The sequence below is a fragment of the Phasianus colchicus genome, chromosome 19 (genome assembly GCF_987193195.1).
Source record: "Phasianus colchicus chromosome 19, bPhaCol1.hap1.1, whole genome shotgun sequence".
Taxonomy (NCBI): Eukaryota; Metazoa; Chordata; class Aves; order Galliformes; family Phasianidae; genus Phasianus; species Phasianus colchicus.
The window spans coordinates 3,723,836-3,741,373 of NC_143454.1; the positions used below are offsets into that span (position 1 = coordinate 3,723,836).

At 54.2% G+C, this 17,538-nt stretch overlaps 2 protein-coding genes across 6 annotated transcripts; one reads left to right on the top strand and one right to left on the bottom strand.

Moving 5' to 3' along the window:
• Window positions 1-388: 388 nt before the first annotated feature.
• On the bottom strand, window positions 389-8,282 carry BSPRY (B-box and SPRY domain containing). Of its 2 annotated transcripts, XM_031601507.2 has the most exons (7): window positions 8,124-8,282; window positions 7,752-7,850; window positions 6,685-6,915; window positions 5,253-5,278; window positions 4,275-4,399; window positions 1,813-1,997; window positions 389-1,327 (listed from the first exon to the last, which is right to left on the bottom strand). In XM_031601507.2, exons 1-7 carry the CDS (start codon window positions 8,178-8,180, stop codon window positions 851-853), a joined length of 1,200 nt encoding a protein of 399 aa, XP_031457367.1. In that variant the 5' UTR covers window positions 8,181-8,282; the 3' UTR covers window positions 389-850. The 2 variants fall into 2 exon arrangements, with proteins under 2 accessions (XP_031457367.1, XP_031457368.2); XM_031601508.2 differs by lacking the exon at window positions 389-1,327 and having other exon boundaries at window positions 1,334-1,997; window positions 8,124-8,279.
• WDR31 (WD repeat domain 31) lies at window positions 8,070-17,486 on the top strand. 4 transcript variants are annotated; one of them, XM_090121656.1, is made up of 12 exons: window positions 8,292-8,346; window positions 8,997-9,103; window positions 9,538-9,813; window positions 10,302-10,431; window positions 11,485-11,559; window positions 12,339-12,483; window positions 12,561-12,661; window positions 13,020-13,087; window positions 13,966-14,107; window positions 14,559-14,721; window positions 15,440-15,562; window positions 15,873-17,486. In XM_090121656.1, exons 3-12 carry the CDS (start codon window positions 9,767-9,769, stop codon window positions 15,965-15,967), a joined length of 1,089 nt encoding a protein of 362 aa, XP_089977782.1. In that variant the 5' UTR covers window positions 8,292-8,346; window positions 8,997-9,103; window positions 9,538-9,766; the 3' UTR covers window positions 15,968-17,486. The 4 variants fall into 4 exon arrangements, with proteins under 4 accessions (XP_089977781.1, XP_031457370.2, XP_089977782.1 ...); XM_031601509.2 differs by lacking the exon at window positions 15,873-17,486 and having other exon boundaries at window positions 15,440-15,830; XM_090121655.1 differs by lacking the exons at window positions 8,292-8,346; window positions 8,997-9,103; window positions 15,873-17,486 and adding an exon at window positions 8,070-8,090 and having other exon boundaries at window positions 15,440-15,830.
• The last annotated feature ends 52 nt before the right edge of the window (window positions 17,487-17,538 follow it).

Genomic DNA, 17,538 nt, shown 5'->3' on the forward strand with positions numbered 1-17,538 from the left:
CTCCAGCAAATTAATTCCATCAGGAGGGATGGCAGACTGATAGTTACCTCTTAGTCACCGATTCCTGCAGAGCTGTCTGGGGACAGGCTGCCAGCAAAGCAGTCTCTGCACACGTGGAGGTTTGCCACCTCAACAAGCAGCTCCCTCTCCTCTGGAGCTGTAGCTGGAAGCAGTCACAGCCCTCCTGTTGTGGGCAAAGCAGTCTGGAGATGCAGAATTTTACTTAGTGTAATTTACTGCCAGCAAACTTAATTACTGATTTGGATACTGAGAAATAGAATCACAGAATGGCCTGGGTTGGAAGGGACCTCAAGAATCATGACTCTCTTCAACTCCCCTGCCACATGCAGGGCCACCAACCTTCCCATTTAGTACCAGCCCAGGCTGTCCAGGGCCCCATCCAACCTGGCCTTGAACACCTCCAGGGATGGACGGGGCATCCACAGCCTCTCTGGGCAGCTGTTCCAGCACCTCACCACTCTCATAGTAAAGAACTTAAATAAGAAATAAAGATAACAATTTTTAAACACCAAGGAAATGCATTTCTTTCCTTCACCCAAGCTCAGTGTCAGTCCAACACCTTTCTTACTTCAATCAGCTGCCTGTTATCACTGTAGTATGCTCAACCTTGCCAAGCCCTAGGAACAAGCAGTTCCATTCAGGTCAATGCTAACGGCTCCTCTCTTGCTGCTCCTCTGTTCTGGGAGATGCTGATGGTCCATGAGAGTGCCCCTGCCCAGTGTAGGTTCTCACATGGGTGACAACCCCAATTCATGGTGTCCCTTCTGCTGCTAGGGCTTCTCTTTCCAAGTGTCCCCTACAGCTTTCCATGCCTTCTGCCAATTCTCTTTCATTTCTCCAAACAGCTCTTAAAACCTTTAGTCAAGATTGAAATAATTTTCATTCCTGCAGCATGGAGTGTTTTGTTGCCTGCGCTACTCCCCATTGGAGCTGGAAAGAAGCCCTTGTTCTGAAGAGGAATTAAATGATTCACTCGCAGAGGACTGGCAGAGCCAGGTGTTAAACACTGATCCCATGCTCCAGCTTTCACAATTTTGCTCTCCCCACCTTGCACTCCCGACTCTGCTGAGCAAACTGTGGTGTCAGGGCCAAGGTCCTCCCATGCTGAACTGGGCTCAGTGGAAGCTCTGCTTCCTGCTGCAGCACCTCCCAGCCCTGAGGACTCCAACAGCATGGGAGCTGGGGAGAGCTGACAAGAGTCTTCAGAAGGCACTGTGCTCCTGTGGGGTGCTTGGAGAGTGATTTGGCTCTTTCCCAAAGGTCCTGGCTCTGGGTCCTGGAGGGCAAACATCATGTGCTCTGTAGCCTGAAGGAGATGAAAGCCATTGTAAAACAAGAGAACAGATGTACAGGCTGAAAGCAAGTCTTTTCTGATCACTGTACATGCTGAAGGCACTGTGTGGTGTATACAATCACCGTCCATACAGCCGTATGTTTGCAGCCCACCTCTCACTGGCTGAGCGAGATGCTCTGGTGTGCCACCGCAAAGACAGGGTAGAGTGGTGCTGCAAAGGCCTCCCTGTGCGAGAAGAGGATGGTACAGGAATCGGGGTCATAGAAAAGCACCTCCCCTCCCGCAAAGTCAACCAGCACACCAATCTCAGTTGGGGCCCTGAGCAGCTCCACAGGCTGGGGCTGACCGGCGTGCAAGAACCTGAACTCCTTGTCGTAGCGTGAGAAGACCCAGGAGGCAGCATTGAAGCCCAGACGGGCCTCATTGCCAGGCCCCTTCCGTGGCAGCGAGCCGTAGCACACCCCCAGTTTGTAGGCACAGCTCTTCTCCACGCTGACCTTCCATGCGTGGAGCCCCGTGTGAAAAGCCGCAGCAGCCAAAGCGTTGGGCCAGTGGTCAAAGCGCTCAGGGCCATCCAAGTCCAGCTTTGCTTTCTTGGGGCTGAAGGTCAGGGTTTTCTTGTCTTCCGACAGGCTCAGGTGGGGGCTGACGGTTTTCTCGTCTATGCTGATTTCCTGAGAGCCTGGGAGAGATGCACACAGTGAGCACATGGAGGGCCTTCACCACCCCAGGAACCACCCCCACAGCGATGGGCCCAACTGCTCCCCATGGTGATAAGGGCAGCACTTGTGTTGCCACTTCCCAGAGTGGTGTGAGAAGGGATGGAAGGAGACAGCTCAGAGCCACTGGCCAAATCCAGGCAGGAATCTGCACTCACTGCACCAGAACACACCTAAGGCAACGGCCTGGGGTTCCTGTCCCATACAGACAGGCTACCAAATAGTGTGAAGGAGAGCAGTGATCTGAGCAGGGACTTAGGGTGTAATTCCTATGCATGGCAGGGAGAAACCCAAACCCCAGCCCTGTCCCTGCAGCCTCCCTGTCCCTGCTCCTCCTCCCCAAGGTGAGCCAGCAGCCCGCCAGGATGGCACTTGCTTGGGGAAACCAGCAAAGCTGGTCCTGCAGGGACAAGGAGGGATGGGCAGAGGAAATCCCTTCCCCGCTACAAAGCACACTCAGCCCAAAGTCGTTCATCAGCTCAGAACAGTCCATCAGCCCTGAGTGGTTTGGAACAGCCTCACAAGGTGGCACCAGGAATTGGATGAACCACTGCTCGTCTCTTTTGCTGTGACGCAAGGACAGGTCCTTCATTCACAGCACAGAGGCAGCACCCAGCCCTGCGGGACCTGCACACTTTCCCTGTGCCACCCTTCCTCCACACACACCTCAGCAGCCCACGAGGGGGTGTGAGCGCTGAGTAGCTGCACAAATATTTCCCCTGCCCTATAAATCCCTAAGCAAAGGGGAAAGGCTGCTGCCTGCATGACTCACCTCTGCCCACTCCCAGGAGATGCAGTTTCCCTGTCCAGTGCTTTTCCTTGCCCTGCTTTCCCCACTCTTTCTCATTCATTTTATGCCTTCAGCTGATGAAGAAATGGGGCTGGAGCAGGTGAGCCTTTTGCTGTGCCACCCCACACTGTGGGGCTGGGCTGTAGGAGGAGCTCAGCCATACAAAGCCCATTCCTGCTCCATCAGCCCCTGCCCAGCATTCAGCACCTGGCAGGACGAGGCCCCCAGATAACCAAACCACTGGGCTGCCACTCCAGAGACACAATGGAATGGGCTGAGATAAGGTAATAAGTCTGCTCAGTAGGTACGTGTTAATCACAACACATTTTACTGCATGGAAAAAGCCAAGTTCCTATTTCCACACCTGATACTGAAACCCTCGCAGCCCAACACAGGCACCGTGTGAGTGCAGGCCCTTTGACCAGAGCCCTCCCAGAATGCTGCCAAGGGCTTTATGGGACTTTGTGTCTTAATGCAAGCTGGGGCTACTGCAGTTAATACTAAATTTGTAAAGCTATGTCCTGGGTGGACTATGGATTACTGAGACAGGCAGGCACCCTATGACAGTGGTGTGTTAAATCTAACTACACACACACACGAAAAAAAAAAAGCATCAGAGTGTAATGTGTGCAGCTATAAACCCAGCACTGTGATTTGGTGCCTCAAGGTCCTCACAGCTGGCAAGGATGTGACTGGGAAAGGAATCCATAGGAAAACCACATCACAGCAAAGGCAACTAGAGGCTGACTTGGGAAAAAATCTGAGAACTTGCTCAGCTCTGCCAATAGCAACTGCAGGATTTTGCTGAATTAATCTCAAAGGTGGAGCAGCAGAAGACACAAACGTTGGCACTATCTGCCACACACAGCTGACACACAACAACCTTAGAGTGATACTCAGAAGCACACACACTTGAAAGGGATCTGGGGAGCACTCATCCCCACCAAGAGCAAGGTGAGCAGAAGTCAGGAGTTATCATGTGAGCACTGGGAAGGTAACCCTGGGGAGAGGCGATGGACACCTTTTCAAATTGTGAAGGGTGTCACCTTTGAGGAACAAGAAATACATTTGAACGCTCCAACAACATCCTGGGAAAGCAAACATTTCACAATCAGCCATCCACGCTGATTGTTGCCAGATGAAAACCACTCCTGCTCAGAGCTGCCACACCATCACTGCTGCCCCAGCACACCAGGACATGGCTCCTCAGGCTCACAGCCACCTGCAGCTGCTCACAGCCACTGCTCACAGCCACTGCCTGCTCTCCCAGCCCTGAAGCTGTTGCTGCCCACTCGGTGAGCCCCAGGGAGCACACAGAGGTGAGGCAGCACAGGGGGACAGGAGGTGCCAAGTCCTCCAGTGCTGGGGCAGGACACAGCCTCAGGGTGGTCACACTGCACCCAGGGTGCAAAATGAGCTTGCAGAAATCCAAATCTGATAGGACACTGACCTGCCATGCAGCAGAGAACCGCAGAGGCCCACAGCCGGTGCAGCAGCGGACTCTGAACACACTGCTGATTAAAGTTTAACTTGGCAGACTCCTGTGGCTCTAAGATTCCCTCTGCCAACTCTGTCCTAGCAAAGAGACACAGCAGTTACTTTGAAATCTGGTGATTAATTGACAGTTGCTAAGAGGTGGTGGCAGAGACCTGGGGGAAGGAGCACTGAAACATGAGCTGGAGGAGTCACAAGAGTGGCACTCACTGCAGGGAAACTGCTCTCCTCCAAAGTGATACTTCTGGTTGGTTTTGATCACAGCCCCTTCTGAAAGGACTTCAGTTTTAAAACACAACCCTGCAGCCTGAGCCAACAGTTTCCTTATGCAGCCCATGCAGGTTCAATGCAGCCGAGACCAGCCATCAAGATACAAGGAGAAAACAATGGGCGGGCTGCAGGGAGAGCATTGGGTTTCCCTGTGAGGTTTTCTGTGGACAAAGCCTGATTGCTAGAGCAGAGGAGTGAGCTGGGACTGCAGATCCCACGTAATGAGGTTAAGGACCTGCTGGGTCCTTGCAGCCTTCGGCACACATCAGCTCATCCAGTGCTGTCAGGCACGATGTGCTGCAGTGGTTTATTGCTCTCTGCAGGAAAGCTGCAGACAGGAACAGCAGGCCAGCTCCTCGGGTGGGCAATGTGACCCTGCCTCCAGGGCGGAGCTGTGCTGCTTTCTGAGGGGCTGGAGGAAGTCTCCTGCCAGCAAGTGCCAGAGCACCTGTAGGTGCCTGCAGAGGGGCACTGCACAGCCCGGCCCCCAGCACTTCTGAAGCAAAGACCAGAGGATACATGAGAATCCCTGTTCTCTGTCCTCGTCCTCAGAACAAGGGAGGGAAGAGCAGAGTTGTGGCGTGCTGCCCACTGGGGGAAGGCAGGAGGTGCTGGGCAGGCTCAGAGAAGGGGTGAGGAAATGCAGGAGCAGGCAGGTACTAACCTCTCGAAGATCTCTTGTTCTGCATTCTGGGGACAAGGAGAGAAAGAGTCAACACAGCTGAAATTCCCACAGAGAAAATCCCAAACCCAGGCTGGGGCACAGCAAACCAGGGACCCAGGGAGCACCAGTCTCCTTCCTGACCCACAGAAACCACCCCTGACCACAGCTTTGGCCTCAGCAAGCATCCAACATCCATTTTCTTGTGGCTGTTGTGCTTTTCACTCCTTGCCTCAGAAAATGAATGGGAACAGCTGAGGATGCTGCATGTTTCCTGTACCTACAGCTCAGCTCTGCCAAGCTGGCAGCGGCTCTGGGGCACAGCACAGGGCCTTCCAGACAGCCTGCAAGCTGTGGGGAGCAGGAGACTGCAAACACAGCTGGCTCGCCTGCTGCAAGGGAAACACGAAGGAGACCTACAGGAGGTTGGTGTTGGGAACCACAAAGCAGCAGATTGGACCCCTGCCCTTTGGTACACACCAGGCTGGATGCACCTGGAGTCTCTTACTGCTGCATCCTGCCTTGTCCAGGTGAGAAAACCCCTGCCCTGTCTGTCTGTCAGGCTCTGTCCCGTGTCCCTCCCTCCTCCCCACCTCTGGAGCACTGCAGAAGCACCCTGTGCTAGCAGCCAACAACCCTGAAAGCCTTCAGTAAGGGGTAAAGGTGCTGCAAGGGTTACAGACCCTAAGGCAAAAGACGGACAATGCTGTGAGCAATTCCACTCCTCCTAAAGCTGCTGACATTGGGCCCTTCTCTGGCAACATCAGTTAGCAAAGCAGTAGCAGAAATTCAGAGCCCAGCTCAGAGCTGCAGGGTTCACTATGTGCTTCTCAGTTTGCCATGAGATGACACGTATCAGTTTGTAACAAATACCGACACCAAGCACCCAGGGTGGAGAATTTATGAATGCTATTCCTCCTCCTTTACTTGGCAAAAGAAGAAATAAAAGGGTCTTATGGCCCTCTCCATCAGGTTAGATATGATGAGCAGCAGCTAAGAGCAAGAAGGAGGTGCAGTGCCTTCCTGCCTGCATCTAAAGCAAGAGGAGCCAATTAGTAAAATGCAGTTTAGCAGCTGGAAAAGCAACTGAGCAAAGGGAAGCAGACACTGCTTTGTATGGTTAATACCTCAGACAGAGGTATATGCTGCACAACAGGATGGACCTCCAAGAGCTGCAGGTGCTCCCAAGGACCATATTTTTATTAACAGGGCAGCAGAAAGCTGACAGCCCAGTCTGACCTGCACCAAGTGGGCAACATCACACCCACCTAGAAGCCTGGGGGGATTGCTGGGATCACCTGAAACCCAATTCCAACTGCCTGCTGTCGCTGCACAAATTAATCAACATCATAATTAAGTCTGAGCATCCGTGATGAAAAACCGAGGCTGTTTCTGGGCCAGCTGGACCATCCCTTGGCTTGGGAGGGGCACTCACCACCAAGCCCTGGTCGTCCAGGTTGGTGATCATGTCCACCAGGTACGTGCGGAGGGCAGACAGCTTCTGCAGTGCCTCCGTCCAGTGTGCCTGCTGTGTCAGGATGCTCTGCTGTGCCCGCTCCTCCTCTGCGTGCACCTCCTCCAGCAGCCGCTGCTCCTCGTTCTCACACACCTTCCCCACCAAGATCAGCCTCTGGATGACCAACTCTCGTGCGCTGTTAGCGGCGCTCTGCCAGGGAAAAGAGAGGAGAAACAACTGCAACCCAAATGAACACCCACAGCCCCCGAGGGCTCAGCTTTTCACATTGCCCTGTTAACTGAGCCCACGCCACAGCAACAGTGATGCAAACAGAGATGAATGGGACAACCGACCCGAAGCCTGCAGACCGCCTGCTGGCCCAACCAGCACACAAACTAATTGCACACTGACCACTAACCACTGCAGCAGGGGAGCAACGACAGCCTGCTCTGCCTGGGTCCCAAATGCCAGCCCTCCTCTGAACTGCCAGGAGTCACCATCAGCAAAAAACAGTGCTGACCACAATAGCTGTCTTCATTCTCAGGGACAGTAAAGCACAAAGCAGAGCAGGACAAGATGAGATGCCAGCCTAGCCAGGGTGACCTCATTGCAGCCTTTCAGTACCTAAAGGGAGCCTACAAACAGGAGGGTAATCAACTCTTTACAAGGGCAGATAACTGCAGGACAAGGGGAAATGGCTTGAAGTTAAGGGAGGGAAGATTGAGGTTGGATGTCAGGGGGAAATTCTTTACTATGAGAGTGGTGAGGTGCTGGAACAGCTGCCCAGAGAGGCTGTGGATGCCCCGTCCATCCCTGGAGGTGTTCAAGGCCAGGTTGGATGGGGCCCTGGGCAGCCTGGTCTAGCATTAAATGTGGAGGTTGGTGGCCCTGCATGTGGCAGGGGGTTGGAGCTTCATGATCCTTGAGGTCCCTTCCAGCCCGGGCCATTTTGTGATTCTAGCATGATGTTGGATGGCAGCACACCAACACCTGTGTGCCAAGGAGCCCCGGGACCGGCTCTGCTCCAGGACATGGCACGGACTCACCAGCACACCCTGGCTCCTGGCGGGCAGCACCTCGTCCACGTGCTTGGCGATAGCAGCGCTCTGCAGCTGCAGCCGCTCGCATCGGTCCACGAGTTTGTTCTGGAACGCAGAGAGCAGAGCAGCGCTCAGGCCCGGCACCGGCGGGGCTGGCAGAGCCGGGACATCCCTACCGCAACCCCTCAGCCCCCCCTCACGCACGCAGCCCCACTCACTCGCACCGAGCCCCCCGCAGCCACCCCCGGAAACCTCAGGGCGGAGGGAGGAAGGGAGATCTCCGCACCCCCGACCGGGCGCAGGCGCAGGCCCGGCCCTCGGCACCCCGCTCGCCTCCCTCCCCCGGTGAGGACCCCCGGCGTTCCCCCACCCGCTCACCCGCAGCTCAGCCGCCCTCTCGGGCAGCGCTCGCGGCTCCGCTCCCCGTCGGGCCATGCTGCGTGCGCGGCGGCACCTGCCGCAGGTGCGGGGGGCGGCGGTGCGACGGGGCCGGGCCGGGAGGGATCAGCGCCGCCCGCCCCGTTCCGCCCCGTCCCGCCCCGCCCGTCTCCATGGAACCGCAGGGAGCGGGGATACGGAGCGGGGACACGGAGCGGCCGCGGTGAGTGCGAGGCGATGCTTCCCGGGGGGACATCAGGTTGTGTGGCTGCGCTGGGGCTGCGGGAAGCACGGCCTCTGCCGGCATCCTTCGGACGTACGCGAGGTCCGCCGGCGCCGTAGCGATGGGGGAAGGAGTGTGCGGGAATCGGTGCCCGCACGCCGGGGTGCCGTCGGTCCCTCGTTCTGTCGTGCGGGTATCGCTGCGGTGTCACTACGGCACCCCGGGCAACGTGAGGGCCGGCTTTAAAAAATGATAATCTGGTTTAAAAAAGAATGATTCTGGTTTTGATTCTGGTTTCTATGGAGCGGCGCATTGGGAGGACGGGAGGTTCCCGGTGGGCGGGGGGTCCCTGAGTGCGGCTCCGTGCTGTGAAAGGGGCTTCGGGTCGTGGCAAACCCATAGGGAAGCTACGAGCGCTACAGCCCCGTCCGTTCGTTCCTTCGGGACCCAGAAGGATCCGCTCTTTGCAGAGGGCAGAAGGACGCGGCCGCTGCCCGGCACGGCGCTGCTCTCCCTGCAGCCATCGGGGCAGGAAGGATGGATGGCTGTGCTTGTGGGAAAAACGGCACAGCTGGTGCAGGAGCCCAACCAAGGGCCGGAATTTAACTCAGAATTTAAGCCTTAGCACCTCATGCCGTTTTATTTTGCAGGGGAAACAACTCCCAGCATTCTCTTGCTCACAGAAAAAAACACCTTTGTTCCCAATGTCCCGAAGTGCTTTGATGCTCACTCTGATGGAAGGAAGTGAATGAGCAACGTAAGGCTGCCCGGAGCTGTGAGCTGGGCGGTTCTCTGCACCTTTGGAACATGCAAGCTTGTGGATAGAGCAGGCTGAGATTAGCTGGTATTACTAATTGCTAATCACATAGGCTGCCAGGGTAAAATTAGAAAGGGAATGTGTTGTGGAATGCCACCGACCCCTGCAGAGTGCTGCTGGTACGGAGCTTCCCACTCTCTGGGCAGACTGAATGCATGCATTTTCTTCCAGTAGGAAGTAATTAGGAGTTGGGTTTTCTTCTGACCTTCTGTTGGCAGAATACCTGTCCAGAAGATGGGAGCGCTAACGTACGCCTAACGCAGACTAAATCCAATTGGTGTATCTTCATCTGCAGAGAATCCAATTAGTGGACTTGGTAATTTGCTGCCATTGAAATGGGTTTATTGGTGGCTGCCCTCTGTCTGTGCCTGCAGGCGGTGTCCATTGGGTGTCATGCATAGTGTGGGCATCCCCCAGCATGTGACCCCAGAGGAGGGGGAGCAGCGCTTTATCCTGGATGTGTGAGAAGCAGAAATCTCTCTGGATCTCTGGTCATGCTGCATCTCCTCGCACCCAGCCCTGTCCCAGCAGTGAGTGCCTGAGCCCGGCGTTGTGATGCTCCGTGCTGCTGCCTGCAGCTGATGCTGTGTGTTCAGCGGTGGGATGGGGAAACTGCAGAGTAAGATCAGCTTGCACACGGCCACGTATGGGTAAAGCATCCTCAGATGGTCATATCTTGGGTTACTAAAGGGGCTGGATGAATGGGGAATATTTCAAGCATGTGAGTTTAGTTTCACTATTGAATCTATGGATCAGATCTTTATTTTTGAGCCTTGCTGCTGCCTGGATCCTCTGGGGGGATGGGATCCAAAATGTAACTCACAGGAGTGGCTGAGCGTGTCGGTGTGACCGTTTACACCCCCTGTAAGTTGCTAAGGCAGAGCTCTGGAGGCCAATGGTCTGCCCTTAGTCATAGAATCATTCAGGTTGGAAAAGGCCTCAAGCATCCCCAGCCCCAACCCATTCCCACCACTGACCACATCCCTCAGTGACGCATCTCCACATTTCCTGAACACCTCCAGGGACCCCCCCACCCCCAGGGCAGTCTGTGCCACTGCCTCTCCGCTCTTTCTGATAAGAAATTTGTCCTAATATCTGACCTTAAAACACACTGCTGCTGTCCCTCTGCCGCTTGCAGGGCTGATGGCCCCACGGGAAGGCCAGGACGTGGTGGGGTGGTGGAGCTGCACAGCCCTGCGCACAGCGATGCGGTCACCTGCGTGGCTGCTGTCAGACCAGAGCTCTGCGTGTCAGGAGGAAAGGATAAGGTACAATAGAATCAGAGAACAAAAGAATCACTCAGATTGGTCAGAGAATCAGAGAATCACAGAATCACTCAGGTTGGAAAAGCCCTTAAAGATCATTGAGTCCAATCACAACCTAACCATGCTGCCCTAACTCTAACAACCCTCTGCTAAATCACGTCCCTGAGCACCACATCCAAATGGTTTTTAAACACATCCAGGGATGGTGACTCAACCACCTCCCTGGGCAGCCCATTGCAGTGCTGAACAACCCTTCCTATAAAGAAGTGTTTCCTGATTTCCAACCTAAACCTCCCCTGGCGCAACTTGAGGCCATTTCCCCTCGTCCTGTCACCTGTCATCAGTGAGAAGAGGCCAACCCCTCTCTTGCTGTAAGCACCTTTCAGATACTGGAAGAGAGCCATAAGGTCTCCCCTCAGCCTCCTTTTCCTCAGACTGAACAGCCCCAGTTCCTTCACTCTCTCCTCATAGGCCATATTCTCCAAGCCCTTCACAAGCCTTGTTGCCCTTCTTTGGATCTGCTCCAGCACCTCCATGTCCTTTCTGTACTGAGGTGCCCAAAACTGGACACAGAACTCCAGGTGAGGCCTCACCAGTGCCAAGCATGGGAGCAGAATGACTTCCCTAGTCCTGCAACCACACCATTCCTAATCCAAGTCAGGATGCCATTGGCCTTCTTGGCCACCTGGGCACAGTGCTGGCTCATTTTCAGCTGACTGTCCATCCGTACAACAAGGTCCCTTTCCATCAAGCAGGTTTTCAGCCACTCTTCCCCAAACCTGTAGGGGTGCCTGGGGTTGTTGTGACCAAAATGCAGGACCCAACACTTGGCCCTATTGAAACTCATACAGTTAACCTTGGCCCATCGATCCAATCAATCCAGGTCCCTCTGTGACCCTCAATAAGGAGGATGTGGTGGCGGGGAGGGTGGGATGCGCTCTGAAGGCAGTTGTGCTTGCTGTAGGAGCTCGGTGTAACACAGACCAAGGCTGTGTGTGAGCCCTCTGTGTCCTGTTCCACTGCCACCACTGACTTCCTTCCCCTGGCTCTCTGCAGAGTGTGGCTGTCTGTAACTGGAGGTCCGGAGCTGTGCTGGGGCGCTTCGTCAGCCATGAGCACGAGGTCACCAAGGTGAGCATCAAGGAGTGCTGTGGGTTCTCCTGCCTCAAAGCAGAACAGGAGCAGCAGTGGCAGTCTGGTATCTGCAGGGTGCTCCTGTGCTCTGTTGGGGTGACTGGGCAGCACCCAGCAGTCCCCTGTGCTCCTTCTCACCTTTCACACCTCCCAGTGCTCACAGTAACTGTGCAATGTGCTCATTTGTGTTTCTAAGAAAGTTTTCTTTTTTCCATAAAAAGGATTTTCTGAGGATGGAATGGGGATGAGTTGCTACACGATGTCCATTGTAGTGTCTCCTTTCAGGAAGTTCTGGCACGTGGGCTTCAAAGCAGGGTTTCAAATGTTGCAGTGAGGCGTCTTTGCATTCAGGAATGTGCTTTTGCTTATTCCTGTGAGACCCAGTACAAGACAAGAAGCATTTATTGCTGTGCTGCCATACAGGGAAATATCTGACCTCATGCCATCCAAGCCACAGCTCAGCAGCTCTGCGCTCACCCCAGGGAAGCAGGTTAATCCCTGTGTCTCTGTAGCAGTGATGGGAACTGCCAACATTTCCCTTTTGCTGCTCACCAAGACCTGCCCGGGGCTGCAGGCACTCGTTGTGGTGTGAGTGGCTCTGGGCAGCACAGCTGAGCCAGGGATCTCTCCAACCTCAGCACTGATCCCTTCTTGTCAGCAATGTCTGTTGTCACAGCGCTGCCATGGGCAGGAAGCAGACTGGCCTCAGCAGCTGTGCTTTCCCAGCACACGGCCAGGCTGGAGCCCAACCCGTTTCTCCATCTGTTTCTCTGCAGGTCACCTGCACCCAAGATTCCAACAGAGTCTTCAGTGCATCCCGGGACAGAACAGTAATGATGTGGGAGCTCCATGGCACCTCGGGGCCAACGCAGCGCTTCCCAGGACATGAGCTGGTGGTTACTGGACTGGCTGTGAGCCCAGGTGATGAGCAGCACACTCCTCACAGTGGTTCTTCCTGCTGTACATGGCAGTGTTTGCATGCTGACTCGCTCTTGCAGATGCGTCTCGGCTGTGCACAGGTTCACGAGACAACACCGTTCGCAAATGGGACGTGGAGACTGGAGAGTGCCTGTGCAGAGCTGCTCTCTCCAGGAACCTGGTAGGAGCCTCTGGTTCTTTGCATCCCATAATGGCAGCTTTGGGCCCTTGCATGCAAAGCCCTAGAGAGTGAATTTGCTCTGAGTTTGGCACTAAACCCCTGAGACACCACGAAGACTGACTGATGCTTCTGGAGATCAGCTTAAGGCTGGTTTTCCTCTCCTCCGGAACTGCACCTCCAGGAGCACAAAGGCACCCACAGATGTACAGCAATTTATTAATTCCCTTTTGCTAAGCAGTAGATAAAGCGTTGCCTCGGGTACCTCCGTTTCCACTGTTTGCACTGTGTCCTGCAGAGGTTCCTCCCTGCCTAAGCCCAAATCCTAGCATCACCACCACCTATCCCTTCCCCTTTGCAGGTAACACATCTGTGCTGGGTCCCTGGGGAGCCCTACGTCATCCAGACATCAGAGGATAAAACCATCAGGTAAATCCTTTGAGGCAGCCGCAGATGGGGCCACAAAGATGATCAGGGGGCTGGAGCACCTCCCCTATGAAGACAGGCTGAGGGAGCTGGGCTGTTCAGCCTGGAGAAAAGAAGGCTGTGGGGTGACCTCATTGCAGCCTTCAGTACCTAAAGGGAGCCTACAAACAGGAGAGGAATCAACTCTTGGAAAGGGGAGATAACAGCAGGACAAGGGAAAATGGTTTTAAGCCGAGGGAGGGAAGATTGAGGTTGGATGTCAGGGGGAAGTTCTTTGCAGAGAGAGTGGTGAGGTGCTGGAACAGCTGCCCAGAGAGGCTGTGGATGCCCCGTCCATCCCTGGAGGTGTTCAAGGCCAGGTTGGATGGGGCCCTGGGCAGCCTGGGCTGGTATGAAATGTGGAGGTTGGTGGCCCTGCATGTGGCAGGGGGTTGGAGCTTCATGATCCTTGAGGTCCCTTCCAACCCTGGCCATTCTGTGATTCTGTGGGAGTTGCAGCCCAGGCCATGTGCCGATGGGTACAGCAGTGTCAGTGCACAGGGGGTTGTTGGAGCACTTGTTTTTCCTGTCTTCCCGCTCTCCCCCATCTGCCAGCCTCACATTTGGCTGGAAGCCATTCCTGGCTCAGCTGGGTCTCCTGCTGTGGGAGGACAGCATGGGGGCATCTGCAGCTGCAAGCAGCACTGGGCACCGCCTGTGGGCACAAAAGAGAACAATTCAGAGCTCCACACAGCTGCCCTGGGTAAAGGCTTGCAGAAAGGAGGGAGGCTGCTCTGTGGTGGCAAAGTACAGGAGCACAGCAGGGCTACAGAGAGGGCACCAAGGGCTCCTGTAGTACAGTAATGCCTCCACGTCCCCATCCCCACTCTTTCTGCTCCCAGGATGTGGGACAGCCGGGAGCTGCAGGTGGCACACACGTTCCCAGGCAAGCAGCACATCCAGACGAGCTGTGATGTGAGCCAGGATGGGCGATACTGCGTCAGCAGCAGCAGCGGATTTGCTGGGGAGGGCTGCGAAGCAACGGTGAGTCTGTAGGGCACCCAGTCCACCTCCTGCTTCTTCTCTCCATCTCCACAGCACACAGCAGTGGGTGGCAGCTCGGTGCTCCAGGGCTCTGCCTGCAGCAGAGCACAGCTCTCACTGCTTTGGCCTTTCCTGGAGTCACTGGTTGGGCTGGAGCTCAGTTTCCCCCCCATCTATCCCTTCGGTCAGTCTTCTGCAGCAGCAAATACCCTTCCTTATTAAAGTGCTGGGATTTTGTTTGCAGATGCATGTTTGGATAAATGGTGAAAACCTCTCTGGGGTCTTGAAGTGCTGTGGGATGTGCACGTTGGCGGGGATAAAGGCAGAGATGTGCTATGAGGATGAGTGAGGAGCTCTTTAACCAAACCCACCTTCCTCTCTCTTAAAACCTCTCCGTGCTGGCAGGTGGCAGTGACAGCCCGAGCTCTGAGCACTGCTTGTTGCCTTGCAGCTGTGGGACCTACGGCAGACCAGGAGCCGAGTGTGTGAGTACAGAGGGCATCTGCAGACCACAGCCTCATGTGTGTTCCTCCCACGGGGTCCTGCTCTCACCCCCAGCATTGCCACATCCTCATACGACAGCAAAGTGAAGGTCTGGGACCGGGACACTGCAGGTAGGCAGGGCACTGTCCTGGGATAACAGACAGGCTGCTGTCTCCCTGGGGCGATGAGCACACAGTGGCGTGCCTGCCAGCCCTGGGTTTTCATGCAGCTGTAGGGCTGGGTAGAGATGAGCACCAGAGTAATTTGTGTCCATCCTCTAGCAAAGAAGGGTGTCTGGGTGCACGAGTCTGGAGGTGATGGGCATCCTCCTCAAACTAATAGGAAGCAATGATGGGTTTTCCAAGTTCAGCAATGAAAGACAAACAGTGAAAATCAAAAAGAACAGGAGAACTGCAGTGCTTTCCTTAGGAAAGGAAAGTCGTAAGGAACACAGGCTGCACTGGAGTGTGGAGGGGGCAGCTGTGATCACCATCCTGAATGGGAATCTCCGCATGCCAGAGGGTTGGCTGAGCGCTGGGTCCTCACCAGGGCCAGACACAAAGCTGCTTGCCTGCCAGGCCCCACTGCAGCACAGGTTTGTTATCTCAGTGCTCATGCAGAGGGCAGACAGTGCCTCTGGGGAAGGGTCACAGATGCGCTTTGCACTGAGTCCAGCAAAACCTACTGGCCTTCCACATTCACTATGGCTGAGCACCTCCTCGCGTGCACTAATTCAAGACAGGATAAAAAGCAGAAATCTGATCATCTCCCATATTAAGACCTCTTTCTTTCTTTCGCTCACTTCTCCTTTCACCTGGTGTCAGAGTGACTTTTCTCTTTCCTCCTCAGCCTGCCTGGCCACTGCATGCCTCGAGGGAGCCGGACCGCTGGCCTCGCTGGCTGCCTGTGACAGCTCCACGCTGCTCTGCGCCAGCTTTCGCTCAGGGATCCACGTGCTGCAGCTGAGGCACCGTGAGGAGCTGGAGCTGGAGAAGGTGGCAGTATTTTGACCATAGGCACCTCGCGCCTGCAGAGCGGTGACACAGCCGAACCACGGTGCACAGGGATGTATTGCTTATTGTTTGCTTGTGGGTGATGGGAAGCTATTAGAGCTGGCTAGAAGAAAAGCTGAGTCAGTGATGCATTCAGGCCAAATTCTCACTCCTGCTAGAGTGTTGTGGGCTTCAGTCGCAGAACCTCCACGCAACCCGGCTGTAAAGGGGGCCAATGGAGGAGAAATGAGCTATGAGAAAGCACGTGACATCTCTGTGCTGTTTCTCAGGTCTGAGTGTCTCATCAGAGCACTCCTCCTGCACCAAGAGAACTGCTTTTACTGTGAAAAGAAGGAACAACCAAGCTGTGACTTCACTACTGTGAGAGGAAACCAGGGATCAATGTCTCTCCCTGGATCAGATTTAAATCAGCATTGCTAGGTCAGCTCACAGCACAGTGCCTCCAGAGGACTCCAGGGAATGAACAGTGTGTGTTTTACCTGCTGTGACACAACTGCCTCCCAGTTCTGCAGCAGGTGGCTCATATCTGGCCAGTGTGGTCCCAAGCAGCAGCTCTGCAGCATGCCTGGGCATCAGGCAGGGAATGCTCAGCCTCCTCTCCTTGCTCGAGTTCTTCATCCCGCTGAATGGGGCTGAGCAAGTGTAAATGCAGTTCACTGGTGTCCAACATTTCATCCTAAGCCAGCTAGAAGTATGCTGCTGTGCCAGGTGGGAGCAGGACAAGCACTGGGTAAGGCTGGCAGCCTGCTGAGAAACACCTCAGGAGTTTGTCCCTTATGGGCAGAGAGATCCGTCTGTGCAGCTGGCAGCATATAAACCCTTCAGATGGTACCTGAGAAGAGGCATGAGCGCGCACAGCTGGATTTTTAGGCTTATACAAGAGAATACAGCAATTAAATATGTTTTCTGTGCTATTTCCTGGCCTCGAGTCTATTAACATTTTTCCTGGGAGTAAATAAGAAAGAACATGCAGCACTTGGCAGATGCCACCATGCTTCTGGAAGGGAGCAGAGAGCACATGGCTGTTAGAAGGGAAGTAACTCATGGGTGTTTTTTTGATGTCCCCCACTACAAATGTTGAGAACAGCACTGTGTCTGTTTCCCAGGGACAATGGACAGCTGCTCCCCAGGTGACAAAGGAGAGATGAAGTTTTCTCTTTTCTCCTGGAGATATTTTAGAAATCAAACCGCGTATCACAACATCCCTGTAATTCTTCCACTTCTTAGTCAGACCCAGAAGCAAGTGCAAATGTTCAAGCCATGTTCTGATTTTCTAGAACACATCTGAAAGCTTCAGTTTAAAGAAAAAACAACAAATAAGAAATTTCCTCACAGTGGAAGTTAGAATGAGACAACCCACAATGAAGCAGCCTTCTTTGCATCATCTCAGGGGAGACATCAAAACCTTCAACAGGAGATTTGAAACACTCAATTTGTGAGACAGCTCAAGGAGCTAAGACATAAGATGTGCACTGAAAATTTCTTGGGCCTACAACATCCACTGTAAGTGGAAACAAAGGAGATACAGGCATCTATGTTCAGAGATCAACCTGCAGAGGCAGAGGAACTGTGGTACGTTCTCCTCTAACAGCTAACTCTGCTTTATTTTTTGAAGACACAGACTGCTGTTAAAGCATCCTGGAAAACAGAAGGTAAGAAAACAGAGAACATACAACAGACCATACATGAAGTGCTGTGTGGCTACCTATCACAAGTGTAAAACAGACTGGAGCAAACCTGTGAGCCTGTCTTAGAAGAGAGGTGGAAGAAGGTAATTCATCTCCAAATTACTGCAGATAACCACTATCTGCAATATAAAGCAAAAGTCCTAAAAAGTGGAAAAACATCATCCCAGCTTTGACTCTAACCAAGCCCTGGTTAGCACAGATGCTTCAAAACTGCCTCAACCAGGAAACCAAGACCAGCTGGTGACCA